Here is a 19,698-nt window from a genome sequence, read left to right as displayed (position 1 = left end):
GTATTTAAATTCCTACCTTCTTCAGATACAGTGGAAATGAACCACCATAATTTTCAGGTACCTCAATGTGTTCTTCACTGCCGGTGGGAAAACAGTGGAAAACCTGTGGAAGAGGATTTAGCCTCTTAGTTTTGTCAAAAGCAAATGAAAATATTTCTTAATTTAATTTTTTTCCTGGCAACATGTCCCTAGCTTTAAGATCATGGCCCAGATTCTGATCTCATTGACACCAATGTGACTCCATTAGTGGAGTTACTCTGGATTTACACCAGTGTAAAGAGATTAGTATGGGATTCAGTGTCCTCAGACTTTTCCTAGTGAGAATAAATGTGAATGCAGTATCTGTAAGGTGTTACTGTAATCCGTCTCTGCTGAGATAAGAGATGTGAAGCTGATATGGAAATGGCAATCATTTTGCTATAAGTTAACAAACTAAATAGACCATCCTATTACATATCCATCTTTCTTTGTGGTCACTGTCAGCGGCCTGACACAGAACAGCTAGTCTCAGCCAAGATTCAACCTGCTCCTAACAGCAAGTATGATAAGGTAGTAGGTTCTCATATAAGACCTAATTTTGAAAGGTGCTGAGTGCCCACAACTTCCATTGAAATCAGTGGAGCTGTGTGCTCTCTCTTATTAGCTTTTGGTCACTATGATCCTAGCTCCCTAGCCTGACAACAGAACCAGAAACTGCTTCTCTCCCCCTCCCCTGCCCTTAAAGTGATAGCTTGCAATTGCAACACAGTCCTCAATATACCACAATAAATGTTTTGAAGACCTCTTCATTGTCAGAGCTGTCAGCTATCATGATGATGAATATAATGCCTAGATTGACAGATGTCAGAGTAGCCTTGTATACAACTTTTCCTTTGTTGTATTTTACAGACTTCATGGATTCCATCTTATATAAAATGCAAAACAGGAAAACTCTGAATATGGCTATAAACACACCTTGCTCAGTCTGTTTAGTTAATATGATGTCATCAGAACTCCTTGCTATGCATAGCATTGTTTTTCAATACTGGTGTAGCAGTGTCTTCAGTATAAAATTTCTCTGTGAAATTGGGTCCATATGTGTGTTTTGTAATCTGTGTGTGTGTGTACATAGAGTATATGCCATCCTACAGAAACTGAAATCACAAGTAACACCCTTTTATTTATTTGATAATTAGAATTAACAAATTATATATGCAATAGCAACTGAGCAAGGAAGATACACTATTACTGCTCATAATTCTAATACAGAGACATAAAAGGTATAGCCAAATCTTGAATCTCAGAGAACTGTATTGTAATGTACACTGCTACTCTAATGGATGGTGAACGTGTTACAAAAGGCAGGGACCCTTGAGTAGGCAGGAACCGCTCTTATAACCCTTCACAAACACACAGAACATTTCCTGCTGAATACAGGAGTACTAATAACTAGAGATGGGAAGAAGTCACCAAGCATGTGTCTCTTTGGTACTAATGTCTAGATATCAATACCTAACATCAAGAGATGTCAATGAAGTAAATCTTCTTCCATTAGAAGTGCGTGTGTGTGTGTGAGAGAGAGAGAATATGTTTTGTCAGTGTGTGTGTGTAAGAGAGATTTATTTTAACCTCTAGAAGCTCTACATCATTAACCTCCTGCAGTGTTTCGTACTTGTATCCATACTTCTCTACTCTTGTTGGGTCATTTCCCTTACTAACTTGTTCTCTTTCTACATAATTATACAACAGATGCATTAGTAAGTGCACCTTGGTCAAATGCATTATGGATTTATTGTGTTCAAAGCATTCATAATCATATTTAGCTCCTCTGCTCATGATGTATACACCTGTGGCAGTTCACAATATACTTCAGGAATAGGTTCAAATTAAACTTCTTCCCATGCCCCACAAATAGTGTTTGCAAAGCTAAGGGTTCTTCCGAGCCAGTAATATGGGGAGATTTGTGTCATAATATCATGGGCCAAACAACATCACATCACAACACAGCACTGTAACATTATGGTTGCTAACCCCAAACTCATGGAAGTTTGGGTTCAGTTTGCTATTGTTTAGAACTCAGCCTGTTCTGGTGAGACTGGATTCCAATCCTTCCCAAACCATCCACCCAGCCATACCCAACTTCATGAGTATGGATCAGTTGGTAAATGTGGCAATGATGAGGAGCTATGGCTTCAGCATTTGTAGGTGTGGATAAGAGTTGTGTTGGAAGACGTGTTAGGTAGGCTTCACAATTAGGACTTTTTTTTTTGTTTTAGATACTGCTGCATATCCAGAACTAAACTCTCTGGGTCACGTCTTCTGCTGCACTGCATCTTGTGTATGTAATACTGACACACCCCTGTTGTTGGTGGGCGGGATCAAACCTGGGACCTCTGGAACTAAATGCATGAGCTAAAAGCCATATGGCTGTTAGCTAAAGCTGTAGAAGAGACTCATTAATCTCTCTCTCTAAGTGGTCTCACTGTCACCAGATGGGACAGAACGCCACTCAAGAGGTGTGTGGGTTACATACTTCCCCTAGCTGAGGAAGCACATGCCGAGCTTCAGAGAGTTCCCAGTTGAAATCTCAGACAAGCTCCCACTTGTAATACCAACAGACCCCGGTCGTCTTCAGGTGGGATCGAACCTGGGCCCTCTGAGCTAAATGCATGAGCCTCTACTGCATGAACTAAAAGCCATGTGCCTGATAGCTAAGGCTGTAGAGCAAACTCATTAATCTCTCTCTCTCTTTCTAAGTGATCTCGGTGCCACTAAATGGGACAGAACTCCACACCCAGTAGGCGTGTGGGTTACATGTAGCCATTTACATCTGAGTGCAATATTTCTGATTTGGTAGCATTTTACACCCACTTTATACAATGGCTTCACTAGGTGCACGACAGTGAAGAATCAGGCCCTGCACACTTCATCTGATCTAACTTACCTCAGTGTAAACTTGACTAAGTGGGTAGCTCCTAACTGAGACCTGATTCAGTAAGATTGTTAAGTATGTGTTTAACTTTAAACACATTATCACCGAGGATGGGTGGGTGAGATTCTGTGGCCTGCATCATGCAGGAGGTCAGACTAGATGATCATAATGGTCCCTTCTGACGTTAGTATCTATGAATCTATGAATAGGGGACTAGTCATGTGGGACAGCTCATGTTCTTAAAGTTAGTCATATGCTTAAGATTTTGCTGAACTGGGGCCTTACATTGGTAAGCAAGGTCAGAATCAGCCCCAATAGGTGTTGCCGAGCCAGAAATGTCTCTAGACCCAGTAATAAAGAATCTAATTTCTGTTTCTTCTCTTATTAAAAGGCACAGCCAAGATATATGGCATAAGAAATCTACCCTGCACTTTTCATCATAGGAGTTTAGAAACAATGGGGAGTAGATGGGTGGGGAATTACAAAATCGTTCTTAAAGCTAAAAGTTGTTGTTTTATTTAATAGACATATGTAAATGTTAATTTTGAATTTTAATATTGTTTTCCTCTTTGTTCTTAAGAACTATATCTGATACTTTATGATAGAATATTGTACTAGTTTACATTCATTCTGTTATAAGGGCCTTTTGTTGTCTGACTTCTAGGTTATTTAGTATATAGAGTCTTGCAGTATGTACCATAGTAAAGTTATTAACATAAGCAATGCATGAATGTTCATAAAAACCTAATATGCAATACAAGCACGACATGTAAAATATATCACTCACTTGAATAACGGAAGAGCAGACAATCAGTAGCCAGACAGGAAACATGCATTTAGACACCCTAAAGTTAAATGAAAGAAACCACACGAGTTGGAATTCACTTAAGAAATGATCTTTTTTCCCCCCTGACTTAAATTCTCTGTTTTGCCTCTTCAACCACATAGCAAGATAAAATTGATATGGTGAAACATGGTTATAATACATATCTGAGCCCATTTGAAATAAAGTCAGGGACCTAGAAATACACAAGACCTGACCAGGAAATATGTAGATTGCATAGCATCTAATGTAGAACTGGCAGATGTTTCTAATGTAATAGAAGGTGCTATATGATACAGCTGGTCACCCCCATTTTTGAAGTTATGTATTAAATCTATCTATGATTATCCATTAAATGTTTGAGTGTATGTTGATAGGACTGGAGTACGAAGCTCTGCATCTAACCACAGAAGAGTTTCAGAGCTAGCAGAATTAAAGCAAGCTCCCCACACATTACTGTCAATGCCTCTCAGCTTGGCCCTACATGGACCACCCCCACAGGAAAGAGGGCAGTCCTTAGCATCTGCTCTGAGACTGCCAACAAGCATTACACTTGTGACAGTGACTTTTGTGATGCTGACACCTTTTGAGACCACCAAACCTATTTCATTCAGTTAGTAATGACTTTCAATCTGTGCTGACCCAAGTCAGATTTCAGTCAGTGACATCATAGCAGGTTCTGTTGCTGCTGCTGTTATTTTCGCAGGGCTGAGAGGCCCAAATCCAAGGAGGCCTGTTGTGTTAGGTAATGCTTATGTGTAAAGAAAGAGGTGCCAGGGCTTAAGCAAAACAAAATGGCATCCTCCACATCACATGACCTCGCACTCACCATAAGTGCAAGGTCATGCCTTGCATGCAGTGTAGAATTGCATGCCTTACTAAATGCCATTGATAGAAAAGGTACCGGAGCTGTGCCCCAGCATGAAAAGAGGGGCCAGGGCTGAGCCCCGGCAAGCCTCAGCACAAATTAAGCCCTGATGCTAGGTACGGCACAAATACATAGCGAGAGATAGTTCCTGCCCGGAAGATGCTGCAGAGATGATAATAGGTGGGAGGGAAACAGTGAAGTGAAGTGACTCACTCCAGATCACCCAACAGGTCAGTGGCAGAACCAGTAACAGAACCCAGGACCCCCAGTCCAGTGCCAGTGGATGTGCTGGCCATCTGGCCCCTATACTTCTGATTATTCCAAGCTTCACTGAAAGATTTTTGTTTCTTTAACTATTTAAAATAAGTTTGATGTCCGCAACACTTTTTTGTTTTGGTGAGGTTCAGCCAAAGAATGGATCATCAGAAGCGCAACACAATGGTTTGATACCCCAAGACAAACCATTGTAAAGGAATTATCTTGCTAGAAAGCTCTTAAATTAGCCTTTTTTGTTTGGGCACTTAAAACAACGGAATTTTGGCCTTGTGGTTTATTATTGTTTTGTGATGATGTATTTTAAAGGACCTACAAAGAGGTTAAAATATAGTTGTGCCCTTGTTGCTTCTTTCTGTTGTTTAAAGAAGACTTGAAAGGAGTTCTTAAAGCACTTTTTTCTTCTTTGCTTTTCACAGCAGAAATAGGTCTTGATTCCCTGTCTTTGCTGGAATGCTACTTGTATGACTGGAGAAGAAGTTAGATTATAACTTCTTAAGACTGAACCCTGAGCAATTTAACAGAGAAGGGATTTTTAGTCAGGCTGTTTAAAAATTGCTTATTTAGTTTTATTAACACCTATTTAACTCAAATTTCTTGCAAACACTTGGGAGGAAAGCTCTCTTTGTTAACGATTCTCTTCTCCTTCAATGCATAGCTGAGAAAGCTCCTACTCAAATCCAAAGAATTAAGTAGTAAATAAACCAAATCCAAGACTTAATATTCCTGATATTTCTAATGAAAAAACACAAAGCAGAATTTTTTTTAAAAACTTTCAAGCCTTCTTCGTACAACATAAAGAATCAAAAAGAGGCACAAATGCATTTTTTCTTCTGTAGGTCACCTTTAACATAATCCTATAGTATGCTTATTTTCTCTCTCCCTGAATCCAAATAACTTGAGCTGGTAGTAGTCCTCTTACTATGCTAGGTTAATTCACTTCAGGAAAATACTGGCTCACACAAGCGCAATCTGCCTTAAATACACTGCTCATGTTTCACATTAATTTACTTGCAGACCCTTAAGCCAAAAATTAAGCAGAAGACCAAAACAAAAACAAAAAACAAAACCAACACCAAAACAAACAACAAAACAAGGGTGCCAGGATTTCTAAGCTCTTATTTGTGGTATCTAAAAAGTTTTGCCTCCTTTCAAGGCTGGGAGTTCAATCTAATGTAAAGATACCAGGTTAATATTTTCAGTGTTCTAAACCTTGAATATTGCTAAACAGAAATATTTGAAAGAGGGTAAATACTTATAAGGAATTTCAGCTAACAAGGGAGGCTGGTATTGCTAATGACATTGGAATGCTAATGTGCAAGATTGTTATAGCATAATAGCCCTTAAGGTAGATTAAGTGATGGTACTGTGGGCACAAATTGGACAGATTGAGCCCAATTCTCAGTTACCTCCAAGAAAGATAAAGGGGTTGCAGGGTGTAACCAAGTTGTTCTTATTCTACATGTCTTAGAAATATCAAATACTAAAATAAAATAATTATGAATAACAAATACATTTCTTATCCACAAATAAACCCACTATTAAGAACATAAGAATGGCCATACTGGGTCAGATCAAAGGTCCATCCAGCCCAGTATCCTGTCTAGGACATTTGGTCTTAATAAAATGTTTAAGTTTATTAAAAGACAAACAGCAAGGGAATAAAATGAGGGTGGGAGGGAATGATTCTTCAAAAGCCAGTTATGATTTGCTGTTAGGCTCAGTGTGAGAAACTTGGTGTATTTGTATCCCTGATGTACAATATTTTAAAATAGTTGACAGTTCCCAGGGTACAGGGCACCAAACCCAACAGCAGATGAATCATTTAATTTCTTCTGTTTTTATATGTGTACTGGACATAGTAAGTTGCCTGTTTGCCTTTAAATCTATTATTTATCAGGGAAGGAATATTGGACTGAACACTGAGAAGAGTAATGCCAAAAGAGAAAAAACAAGCTGATAACAAAATTAATCACAAGGGCACTAATCCAGCAAAACCCTAACTCATGTGCTTTAATTTAAGTGCTATTGACTCTTATATGAGTAAAGTTAAACACCCGTGTAAGTGTTTGCCAGATCAAGTCAAATTAAATTCTTCTGCATGTTAATTTTAGTTTGGATTTTTTGGTTGTTCAGTAAATGGTAGCTTGGTATGTCCTGGTCCTGCAAACACTTAGACATAACTTTACTCGCATGCATAGTGCTGTTGAATTCAGTGGGACTATTCATGTGAGTAAAGTTAAGCAGTGTATATGGTACATCTTTGCAGGATTGGGGCCTTAGTTTCCATTTTTAATCAAATAAAGCCAAGAGCTTTACAAAAAGAAAAGGAGTACTTGTGGCACCTTAGAGACTAACAAATTTATTTGAGCATAAGTTTTCGTGAGCATGCAGTGGAAAATACAGTAGGGAGATTTTATATACACAGAGAACATGAAACAATGGGTGTTACCCTACACACTGTAACAAGAGTGATCAGTTAAGGTGAGCTGTTACCAGCAGGAGAGTGGGGGGGACCTTTTGTAGTGATAATCAAGGTGGGCCATTTCCAGCAGTTGACAAGAACATGTGAGGAACAGGTTTCAGAGTAGCAGCCGTGTTAGTCTATATTCGCAAAAAGGAAAAGGAGTACTTGTGGCACCTTAGAGACTAACAAATTTATTTGAGCATAAGCTTTCGTGAGCTACAGTTCAGAACAGTGGGGGGAGGGGGAAATAAACATGGGGCAATAGTTTTACTTTGTGTAATGACACATCCATTCCCAGTCTTTATTCAAGCCTAAGTTAATTGTATCCAGTTTTCAAATTAATTCCAATTCAGCAGTCTCTCATTGGAGTCTGTTTTTGAAGTTTTTTTGTTGAAGAATTGCCACTTTTAGGTCTGTAATCGAGTAACCAAAGAGACTGTAGTGTTCTCCGACTGGTTTTTGAATGTTATAATTCTTGACATCTGATTTGTGTCCATTTATTCTTTTACGTAGACACTGTCCAGTTTGGCCAATGTACATGGCAGAGGGGCATTGCTGGCACATGATGGCATATATCACATTGGTAGATGTGCAGGTGAACAAGTTTTACAGTAGTTTTTGTTGTTGTTTATGGCCTACTAGACATAGAAACATAGTTTCATATTTAGATCATTCAAATATTCAATATTGCTGCAACAAAACTAATCAACAAATCTTTGCTGGGTTCATTTTCTGGGTTGCTCTGTTTGGGTGCATGCATATGTCAAAACATTCTTGTCCAAAACACAGAGCAAGAAGAAGTATCAGATGCTTCCAATTCATAAGTTCATCTCTTTCCTCATTTTCACAACCCCCTCCCCCTAAAAGGGGCTTTGAGATTGAATAGACCCAATCATGCAAGGAATGCAAAATCAGGTTTTATTACATCTGGGACTGCAAGGAAAATATAGGATCATTGGGTGATGTTCTGGCCCCATTGAAATTAATGGCAAAACACTCACTGGCTACAAAAAGGCCAGGATTTTACCCACTTTATTTTTTCATCATTGGTCCCTGTCATGGCTGGCCAGCCCTTTGAGGCAAGCTGAGTTCAGCTTTGCCCATGATTTAGCAGCTATCCCTCACTTGTGAGCTAGCAAAATAAGAGCTAATTAGTGGTCTCAGCTGGATGTAATGGTGCTTAATTAGAAAGGATGACCCCAGTAAGTGGTGCTGAAGCAGCATGAGCACGGTTTAAACAGAGATGGGAGCTCAGGAAGACCCTGGAAGGAAGTTGCCTTTTGGGCAGAGCCTGAGATAGTCAGGCTGTCACCTACAGGGCCTTCCAAAGGAGAGAAAGACTCACAGGGAGCAGAGTAAGTTCCTGTGGGGAACTCTGTGATAGGCCCTAAATGAAGTGGGGAGATCATCAAAGGTAAACTGCTGGAGTCCCTGGCAAAGGGAAGTAGCTGGGGAAGAAGCAAGATAAGAGAGGCTCTGCAGGGGCCAGGAAAAGGGGTGAAGAAACCCAGGATTTCAGTGGTACCTGAGAAGGGCAGAAGAACGATTAGTCTGAGCATTTGATTTGGACTTTAAGTTGGATCTTTTTTGTTACCCCAGATGGGGAGTAAACTGTTGTGTGACTTGGCCAGAGGGCTGAGTTACAGAATTCCTATAGAGGGAGTGAGGAGAAGACAGTGGCTGGGACTGGCCATTACAGCCAAGGAAGTGCCCACTGAGGGAAGTATAAGAAACAAAGTTCCCTGAAACATGGTGCCCAGGCGTGAGGGGCAACCCTAGAGGTGAGGGCACATACATACACACCTGGGACAAAATTCTGAATGATATGGGATTACTTTATACCATAAAATCTTCATAATTTAATATCTGTCAATAATTGACATAAATGAAAGCAATACGCAAACCTCAGAATAGGGAAAGAGTGTTTGATATACTGCAGTTCTTTCAAGCTTTTCTTTCCTTTCTTTTTCCAAATGGCAGTGGGTGAGAACATAACCATCTCTCCAGTTAGAACATTAGTGATGCCCTAAGATCTAACTTAGGTCTACCATAGGTTGTCCCCTCTCCTAATAAGGTGCAACTGATGGGTACAGAATGAATGGTACACTTCATAATGTACTGAATCACTGTGAAGAGTTAATAAAAGAAGGTTTGGGTGTAAGGAGAAAAAAAAACGTAGACCAAATTCTACTCTGAAGTCAACAGGGTTCCTCTTGATTTACTCTTGTGTAATTTGGAACAGCAGTGAGATAAAGAACATAAGAACGGCCAGACTGGGTCAGACCAAAGGTCCATCTAGCCCAGTATCCGGTCTTCTGACAGTGGCCAATGCCAGGTGCCCCAGAAGGAATGAACAGAACAGGCAATCATCAAGTGATCCATCCCATTGCCCATTTCCCAGCTTCTGCCAAACAGCGGCTAGGGCCACTGTCCCTGCCCATCCTGGCTAATAGCCATTGATGGACCTATCCTCTATGAATTTATTTAGTTCTTTTTATTAACTGAGTTTATTTTTCTCTCTTGAGTGAAAATAGACACTTTCTACTAATTATTGCAAAAATCCTCAGTATTGCCAACCCCAAATGTTTAAAAATCATGAGTCAGGAACCAAAATATTATGAGATTCAAATTATTTATTTTGGTATGTCTAAGAGTAATTGTGATTGTGTGCGGGAGGGGGGTTTGGGTCTTTTGCGCCTTTTGAGGTTCATTCAAGTCACATTTTCATGCTTTTCTCTGCATCCATGGGGCCTAGAAAGCTGTGCGTCTCACAATTCACTTGTCTCCAGGAGCTGGAACTTGAAGGAAACCATCATGTATTGCCAGACTCCTGATAAAATAGGGAGAGTTGGCAACCCTGACTCCCCTAATGTTGAATCATGGCCTAGTTCTCCTTTGTAAAGTTCAGTCCCCCATTACATTCATTTGCTGAGTTGATGATTTAACCATTTCTTAATGATTTTTTAACTATTTTAATGTACCATGCAGAACTATATTTGCAGTGGATATTCTGAGAAACAATGTTTAATTTGGTATAGATTAATTTTAAGTTCTCCTCCTTGCCCGGGTGATGTGTACCTGATAAATCCTCCCCTTTCCACAGCCCCATAAAAAAGGATTAGGGTAAAATAAAAGCAGCAATTTGGTGACGCAGGAAAGGGGTATAAACTGTAGTATCCTAGCCTTGTTCAGACTTTCCCCAGACTGATACCTGCAGGTTTTGGTTTTATTCCAGGTCAAAATATAGTGCCTGGTCCTGCAAACATACCCATATTGTCACAGAAGTGCTACTTACACAAACTGCCTCACTAGGCCAAATTCTGCTTTTGGTTACCCCATTGCACAGCACGAGTACAGCCCTAAACCTGCAAAGATTTAAACACGTTTAACTTCACGCACAGTGGGTAGTCCCATTGATACAGTGCATGAGGTTAAGCATGTTTTTGTCTTTCCAGGATCAGGACCTAAATCCACTGATTTACCCTGGTTTTACTAGAAGCAGGTTTTGGTCAATTACCTCAATGAGATTACTTGCATGAGCACTACTCACAGGAGTAATGGAGCTGCAGAATAGGAGCATACGTTTTGAAATAAAAAGGTTATTCCTTTCCCTGTCACTGCCCAGATAATGATGTTAAAAGAGTAAGTAATATTAGGATTTTAGCTGAGCTCTTTCTTGTTCATCCTTGTGGAAAAATCTAAAGTTGAAAGAAACAGGAAAATTAAAATGCTCTACATCTACTTAGTCCATTATGCACCCGTGACCCTAATAAGCCACATTCAGGGTCATGTAAAATATTGAAGATGTTTGTTTTGACAGCTTTCCTCACAACCCCCTAAAGATGAATTCAAGGTAAAGTCTAGGAAGATGCCTAAAGTTCATCACAAAGGTTTACAAACCTGATCTGTTTCAGAATAGCAGCCGTGTTAGTCTGTATTCGCAAAAAGAAAAGGAGTAATTGTGGCACCTTAGAGACGAACAAATTTATTAGACCATAAGCTTTCGTGAGCTACAGCTCTCTTCATCGGATGCATTTGGTGGAAAAAACAGAGGGGAGATTGATATACACGCACAGTTGTTTCATGTTCTCTGTGTGTGTATATCAATCTCCCCTCTGTTTTTTCCACCAAATGCATCCGATGAAGTGAGCTGTAGCTCACGAAAGCTTATGCTCTAATAAATTTGTTAGTCTCTAAGGTGCCACAAGTACTCCTTTTCTTTTTGCAAACCTGATCTGGAATTTGTTCCCTGAAATGGATGTTAGTAACCCATTGAGTCTTAGTTAAACCTCTATCCTGCCTGTTTGGAAAATGAGCCTTGCAATCAGTGAATTAAAAATAGCTTGTTGTTTCTTAGGGGGCCCTTTGAAATATGCAGCATAGGAAACCTCCCGCAATGCATGATGCTGTGAAGAAAAAAAATATTCTGGCAACATCGAGCCCCCTCATTCGCTTGCTTTTAGTCAAAGCTCTCATCATTTGTCTGAGCTAAATCCAGACCCTGGCTTATGCAGCAGTAAGGGATAGATAAGCTCCTTATAACTGCATAAAGCAGCTGCACTCCAGACTGATGAATCCTTCAGTGGGTGCTTGAGGGTGGGGCAAAGGGGACCAGCACCTGCTGGGAGTAGCTCAAGGGCGAGGCATTAATGCTAGCCACCCTTTTATTTCCTGTCCCCAACCCAAGCAGCTCCATGTGTATTCAAGCCCGCTCCATGGGTCAACAGGAAAAAGTTACCTCTGCCCTGGACTGGGACCAAGGCTCTATATTTCTGAATATGGTGTTGGGAACAGGGGAGTCTGGCGTCGTCTTATACCCCTGACTGATTGCCTTCAGAGTGGTATTCTACTGCCTATTGGTCCACTTGTTCCTTCCCTGTCCATGAAACAATATCTCTGGGGCTGGGGTGAAGCCAGAGGGCTGATTGCTGCATGGACACTTGAGTCCATCTCCTGCATGGATGCATCAGGCTGTCATAACCCCCACAGACCATGTCTGTTGTCACTCTCCCCCCGCCCCCCATAGTTACCCAGTGCTCAGTCAGGTTACTCAGGCAAGGGACTGTGGACTGGTTTGCCCTTGCATTTGGTCATATGGGGTCAAATCCTAAGAGCTGCTGAGCACCCGTGACTGCTATTGACTCCAGTCAGAGTTGCAGGGGCTCAGCACTTCCTAAGATTAGCCCCTGATGTTTTTTATGTATTTTTCCCCTTAAATCTCTAATGTGCCCTCAGCATATTTGTCTAATTTCACCATTTTTGTGTTTACTCTTTTTTTTTTTTACCCCCAGCATGGCTTCCCTTAGCATTGTGATAAAACATTTTGCCCTTGTTTTACACCCAAAGCTCTGAGAAAAGTCATTAAAAGAAAAATTCCAGTTAAAACAAATGTGATTTTTTGTTTTATTTATTTAAAATATCTTTTTATCTATTTTATCTATTTTATTATTAAAAATAAATAAAAATTTAAATATCCTTAGCTTTGATTTCTTATTAGTTTGCCACCTTGACAAATCACATCGAACGCAAAACAAAAACCCTAACGCACAAACACTTAAAATCATTAAAATCAGACTAACAATATTGGTTTGTTAATATAGTAAATGTTCAAAACCTTTACCCAAGAAAGATCTGAATCTTATGCCCGGAATAGTAACTTGCCTTTTACAATAGTCGCATAGTTTCCACCCCTTCCAAAAATTGTCAGCAGTTTGTTTTTTCTGTTTGACATTTGCTCGACATCACATCCCCCACTTTAATACTTTGTTAGCATGTTTGCAAAACAAGAAGCTTCAGAACCTAAAATCCAAGCAAAACTGCTAGCTTTAGGGGTCACTTTCAGAAGGCCAGACTACGATTGCCTCACCGTTGGCAAGTTGGAGACACACATCCCTTCAGTGGGACCAGCATGAGTAAGGAGTTCACAATCTAGCTCTTAATCTTGCCAGCGGGATGAAAAATCTAACCTATTCCATACTTTTCTTGATATAAGGAAAGTGCTCCTTACCTCATCATGTTCCTTGAAGGGCAGAACATAACATTGAGAGTGAAATAATAAAGGCCTGGTGGTTAATTATTTACTTTATAATTAAAAATGTACCAATCACTAACTAGGATTCCTAGAGGTTAACTGCGCATTTAATTTACAGCTCATTTTCCAAAAGTTGAGTATGAAATTGTTCATCACAAATCTGTTAGTATTTTGGGAATTCATGGAATTTTTAGAAAAGAGCATACCTTCTTTTTTTAAACTCCCATAAAACCATGAGAGTCTTATCACTGATTTAACTGGGAGCAGGACTGGCCTTAATCATGAATGATAATTCAAGATGAATGTTAGTGCAAACGAAACATTGGAGATCATTAGGATTAAGGGTGTGTTGTTGAGTGTTTCCATACTATATCCTTACTTTCGGGGATTTATCCACTTCAGTTTTCGATCTGACATTTAATTAGCTATGCTTTGTAGTAAAGTTAGGTTGTGTTATGAATGCATGACTGATTTAGCTATCCAGTGAATGTGTGTGTCTGGCAAAATGTGCATTGAATAAGATGGTGTTCTGCAGGAGCTGTTATTGGCTTGACCACTGCCCCTTATTCCTTAAATTTAATATTAATTTGATCTCTGCACCCCATTTATTTGAACGTTTAAAAACTGTGTACTAACTTAACTATGAAAAAGAAACAAAAGAACTGTCTGTTGTTGTTTTTTTTAAAGTGGGACATTCCAAAAACGTTGTTTACAAAGCAGTGATAACTCCAGCAGTGCTAAGCTGTCTCCTAGCAAGTTTAACTGTCTAGTAGAGAATTCCCTGCTTCACAGACAAATTCTCCAATGGTGTAGGGTTAATATAGTGGCTCTTATGCTGGCTTTCTTTTAGGATGCAGTACAACCAGCATATCCTTTGCCTGGGTTCCCAGGCGGGAGTTTAGCAGCCAGGGATCACCAGGCATGTCAGGTATAAAGTAGCACAGTCTGGAGGTTCAGATTGCCAGCTGTTTTCTAGTTTTCACCTGGAAAGTCTGGGTTTCGGCTTGTGTCCAGGTGCGATGTGACAAGACCTGATGTCCAGTTTTTTTATCTGGGAGGGGAAAGCGGAGCAGGTGGCAAGGCCTCAGGAGTCTGGTTATCAGCCATTGGAATGGTGACAACCCTTGGAGGTAGCTCCATTTTACACTGGAGTCTAGCCCATCTGCTAGGCAGACTTGGGATTTGGGGGGCAAGGTGGAAGAGAGGACATAGAAGTAACTTAATGTACCCCTTTGGATACCTTTTAGTTCAGCATGAAGCTCAGTTCAGGCCACATTCTGTCAGGTGCTGTCTGTCACTGTGATAACATGTCCACATTAGCTCTTATATTGTAAGCTCTTTAGGGCAGGAGTTCTGTTTGTACAGCTCCTAGCACAGTGGGGTCCTGGTCCATCACTAGGGCTCCTAGGCACTATCACAATACAAATAAATAGTAGTAACTCACATATGCATGTGCACACTACATGTGTATTAATATAATTCTAGTTCCTTACCTATGTTACAAGTAAAATCTAATCTTATTTGTATTGAAAGAATTAAAAAGCTTAATCTACTTTTCACTACTTCTGCTTGGTGATGTCTTTGCATTTCAGCCTGGGCAGTGAATAGAGACCAGGTGCTCAGATAATACAGAGATGAGAACATGGTATATAGATTGATAGACGCTAACCAGTTTTGTATTTTTGTACTCAGTTCCCACTTCCAGATTCTCCTGGACTAGCACAAGCCTGCAATGTGTGGTTGCAAATCCTGCAGAGAAACATTGATTTGTTGAAAAAAATGTTTTAATTAGAATTTTAAAAAAATCATGGAAACCTTTCTACTGCTCTTAACTGTGACCTGATAGTGTTTCTTTAGGATCAAGCTTCTAAGGACATTTTCCAATTTGGAAAGCCTGGCTGAGCTGCAATAATACGGTATAAACCATTCTGTGAACAGTGAGTGCAAAAGAGCATATGCAACAATGGCCTAAAAGATTTCCACTGCAGAATGGATTTAGGGTAAAAAATGAGGGAAGGATGTCAGATTGCATTAATTATTAAACGCTTCATCCCTGTCCATCAACAGATTGGCTACAAGTCTACCATTCCCCATTGCCTTGTAAGCACCCAGGACCCCTGACATTCAAGGAGAGAGTAATTTAATTTGCTATGCTGTCTTAATCATGGATGGATGTACAGCAAAATCTGACATTTTAATCTAGACTTTATTATGTAAAACAATGGGCTGGGGGAACCCAGTTCATATTGCAACTGTTGACAGCTAATGTTTTTCAGTCATTTTTGTAGCTGCAGAGGAGTGTCACTCTCCTGCTCCCACAGAGCTACTGCTGCAAAAGTGACAGTATGGAACAATGGAGGGTGGAAAGATATAGGGGAAGTTGGCCTAAAATACTGAGCATATGATAAAAGGGAGTCACCCAACTGACATACCTGCACAGTACTAGCTTAACATTTGACATATCAAAAGAGCATTTCATTATTGTTTGTGCTGAATCAGGTCGATGGATAGACCTCATTACCAATTCCGACAGTGCAATGTCGTTGACTTTAAAATGGAGTTCATGTGAGTTGGTTTGCTTTTAAAATGCATTGTAGGATTTAGTTCAGCCATGTTTTGTTTGATTGTTTAGGTGTTTCGGGTTTGTTTTGTATAACCTCCTGGATCTTGGGAGGTAGTGAACAGATCTTTGCTATGACGCCTCATAATGTATCAAGTCATTCTGAGCTGAATATAAATTCCACTTGTAAAAGCAACTGTTAACTTTAAGCACTCTAAAGTCAGGAAATACCAGAGTCCTTACAATAACTTCAACCAGCTCTGCAGCTAACCAGAAAAGATGCAACAAGAGGCGGCAGCCTCAGTGTTAGCCAGCAAAGGCTATTTACAGCTTTATAGATAATCCTCTGCTACATGCATTGCACCTAGAAATGTATGAAAAGCCAGGCCAGAGCACAGAATTTATGTGCTCCTTTTGGCCTGATCAATTTAATTCATCTGGCCATATTTTCTACTAGCTGAAGCTTCTGGGTGTTTTGTTAAGCAGAGCACATTGCAATAGTTCAGCTTGGAGGTGATAAGGCACACCCTGTTCTGCTGCCATGCCATCTGCAAAATGTAGACTCTTCTGAGTGGGGGACAACATGGCACAGATTCTGTGCCCACTCCTCAAACCCTGACCATTAGCTACCCACAAGGCACCATTTTGGGGCTGAGTGGAACTGTTTTTTAGGAGGATGGGAAAACATATACATATATTATACATATATTGTATGTATAAAATACATGTTCTTGGGCTCAATCTCTTTGCCAAATTTATGTCAGAGTCTGATCTTTTACTGCTCATGTGATGTGACATGGGAAATAGAAAAAGTTTGCCAGCTCTAGTTTCCAGCTGATTATTTTGAACAGAACAGTTTGAGGAGACAAAGAAAAAAAAAGAATGAGACAAAAGAAATCCTTTAGATGTTCTCCGTTTTTGTCTGTAGTGGTAATTCACGGGGGGGGGGGGGAAGAGTGACCGTTTTCAGGATATGTGATTATTAGGGCATGATAGTTGTGGGAAAGTAAAAAGTCCATAGCTGTGCCACCTAGAGTGAAGTGCTAGAACTTTGTGTAGGCTTCTATACTGAATCAGCTGTTCCCCCTTTGATTTTTAAATAGTGTTTCAGTATAACTTTATTTAGGAATAAATATCAGATCCCTCTTTCTCTCCCTTGAGGTGCAAACTGTCATTGAGTAGGGGGCAGTTCAAACCATTTGAACTCTTAATTTTTTAAACTGGAAATTTGTTTAAAATGTTCAAAAATTTCAATGCTGGCAAGATATGGTTATTTTTATTTAAAAAGGAAACCAAATTGTCCTAGGAATGATAGACAATAAGAAATAAAATAATAGACAATGTTAAATAGACAGCACCTTTGTTTAGGGATAGAGATGCAGTGAGATCTTTGCGAGGTACTGGTATGTATGGTTACACTGTACATAATTTTTTAAATAAAATTGGCCATTGTTCTTTACCCATCTTCAGCGTAATATTATTATCCTACCTTCATTGAACTCCTGGTGAGCATTCCTTTGGGTTCTTAATCCTTAGTTCACTGTTCATTCTTTTTCACTGAAGAGGAAGAATAACAGGGGCTTAAATTCAGCCAGTGCTGTCCGGAGCAGAGTTCTGATAAATATTTTTAAACCTGTGGGGCTAAAGCCTCAAGCCTCAACCCCCTCTCCCACAGGGCTAAAGCCCTGAGACCTCCCCAGTATGCAGCTGAAGGCTGGAGCCCCAAATGGGGGGAGGGAGCATGGGGAGCTCTGGCATATATTGTTTGAGAATTTAAGCCCTGATCATAACCATTTTCTACCACTTCCCTATAGTGATGGTGGGATGACTTTAGTAGTACCTTTTTTTGAGAAAATATTCCTGAGTGAAACTATTATTTGATAATGCTACAATTTACCCAAGAAATGGGCATTTACGGAATAATAAAGCATCCAGGGATTTGACTCTCTGTTGTAAATATTTTAAGTGTGAGAAAGAAATTACACTTATTTAGTGTCTTTCCTATTGTAAAGCTACAGTGCTATTTTAATAATAATAATTTGAGGAGACTACACTTTTACATGTTATCAGGATCAGATGTAGGTTGGATATTAGATTATTTCCTTTCACCATCGAACATAGGTGCTGGAACTAGGGGTGCAGGTGGCTTGAAGTGCTTTCCATCATATACAGGATTCACCGTTCTGGTTCAATGACTCTCAGCACCCCCCCTGTACAAATTGTTCCAGCATCCCTGCCATAGAAGATGCTGATAAATCCACTGTGAACAACTGTAATTATGCCAAGAATACAAAAGGCACCGCCACCAAATAATAAGAGACCCATTAGTTGGCAGTCCGCAAAAAGGCAGAGGATTAAATGTGTGTGGATGCTGAATTATCTTCCTATCCTAAAGGCTGTCCCTCAAAGTCAGAGCTGATGTACCTTGGCAGAGCAGTACAGGAAAGCTTGCAGTGCCACTCCCATGTTGTGTGGGTTCTGGAAATAAACAGATTTACAGGGAGCAAAGTCTTCTTTCTAGTAACTTTCATAAGCACTAGATTCACACACACTAACAATAGCATTCCGAGCTTACTTTCCAGTTGCAGATCTCAAAGTGAAAAAAATTAGAGATGATACTGATACTCTTAAAGATGTGGGGTGGAATTTTCAAAGGCATTTAATAGAATTGGGACCCCAATTCTCATTGACATTCAATGAGAGTTGGGCACCTAACTTGCGTAGGTGCAATTGAAAGTTCCACTTAATAACATGAAACTGGAGGAACTTCATGTTTTATAAAAAGAAAAGGAGTACTTGTGGCACCTTAGAGACTAACAAATTTATTAGAGCATAAGCTTTCGTGAGCTACAGCTCACTTCATCGGTTGCATCCAAGCTCACGAAAGCTTATGCTCTAATAAATTTGTTAGTCTCTAAGGTGCCACAAGTACTCCTTTTCTTTTTGCGAATACAGACTAACACGGCTGCTACTCTGAAACCTTCATGTTTTATTTTATTGATCCCAGAAGTATTGTCCCTAGAAAACAGTGATTCTGCTGTTACAGGAAAATGAATTGGGATTAGATTACTATTAATTATCTTAGTGTGGCACCTAAAGGACCTAGTCATGAATTGGGATCCATTGTGCTAAACCTTATACAAACAACAAATAGATGAGCATTTAGAATAAATATTATTGTACATATTTCACCAAGGGAGAAGATTAGACTAGTCATGGACTCTTTAGGCTGACTCAATTTGTTTCATACAGTTCTACCACATAACAATGCTTTCTATATAAACAATTAAATACTTTGCATTTTATAAAATCTCTGGCTGTGTATTCATAAATATGTCAAGTTTAAGTTGTTCAAAATCCATTCTTGTGAATTCATGAATACAGAAAAAGGTTTGATTTACAATGCACAGTATTCGTGAGCACAATTGTTAACCATGACCTTGAGGAGGCTTTAAAACTACATTCATGTTGTAGCATGAAGAGTGACACAATCATAATACACTGTGCCTTGTGAGACCCCAAATTCTAAAGAGTGAGCTTGTAGCATATTCCTTATTTGTTAAAAATGGAATTCAGAGCTCACATTCAATGAAGCAACCATATCTAGTGTCCTACAAACAAAGAATAAATCTGACACTCAACCCTCCAGTGGTCATTCAGAAAGCACAAGGTGACTAAAAGAACAAAGCTTCATGAAACATGGCTGCTACTCTGAAACCTGTCATGAAACATAGGGAGTCACTTTGTAGTTTTGACACAGTCTAA

At 39.7% G+C, this 19,698-nt stretch overlaps 1 protein-coding gene across 1 annotated transcript in view; it reads right to left on the bottom strand.

Moving 5' to 3' along the window:
- The window catches only part of CDH16 (cadherin 16), a 70,092-nt gene extending 56,708 nt beyond the window's left edge, over positions 1-13,384 (bottom strand). Inside the window, exons 1-3 of the mRNA XM_038368720.2 lie at positions 13,350-13,384; positions 3,699-3,756; positions 17-103 (exon numbers count right to left, since the gene is read on the bottom strand). Coding sequence (XP_038224648.1) covers positions 17-103; positions 3,699-3,756; positions 13,350-13,378 — 174 coding nt within the window. The 5' untranslated portion in view covers positions 13,379-13,384. The remainder of the gene's footprint in view (positions 1-16; positions 104-3,698; positions 3,757-13,349) is intronic.
- Positions 13,385-19,698: the final 6,314 nt, after the last annotated feature.

Source organism: Dermochelys coriacea, chromosome 12 (assembly GCF_009764565.3).
Source record: "Dermochelys coriacea isolate rDerCor1 chromosome 12, rDerCor1.pri.v4, whole genome shotgun sequence".
NCBI classification, from domain to species: domain Eukaryota; kingdom Metazoa; phylum Chordata; order Testudines; family Dermochelyidae; genus Dermochelys; species Dermochelys coriacea.
The sequence above is the reverse complement of the archived record's forward strand: the minus strand, read 5'-3'. Positions and strand labels throughout refer to the sequence as shown.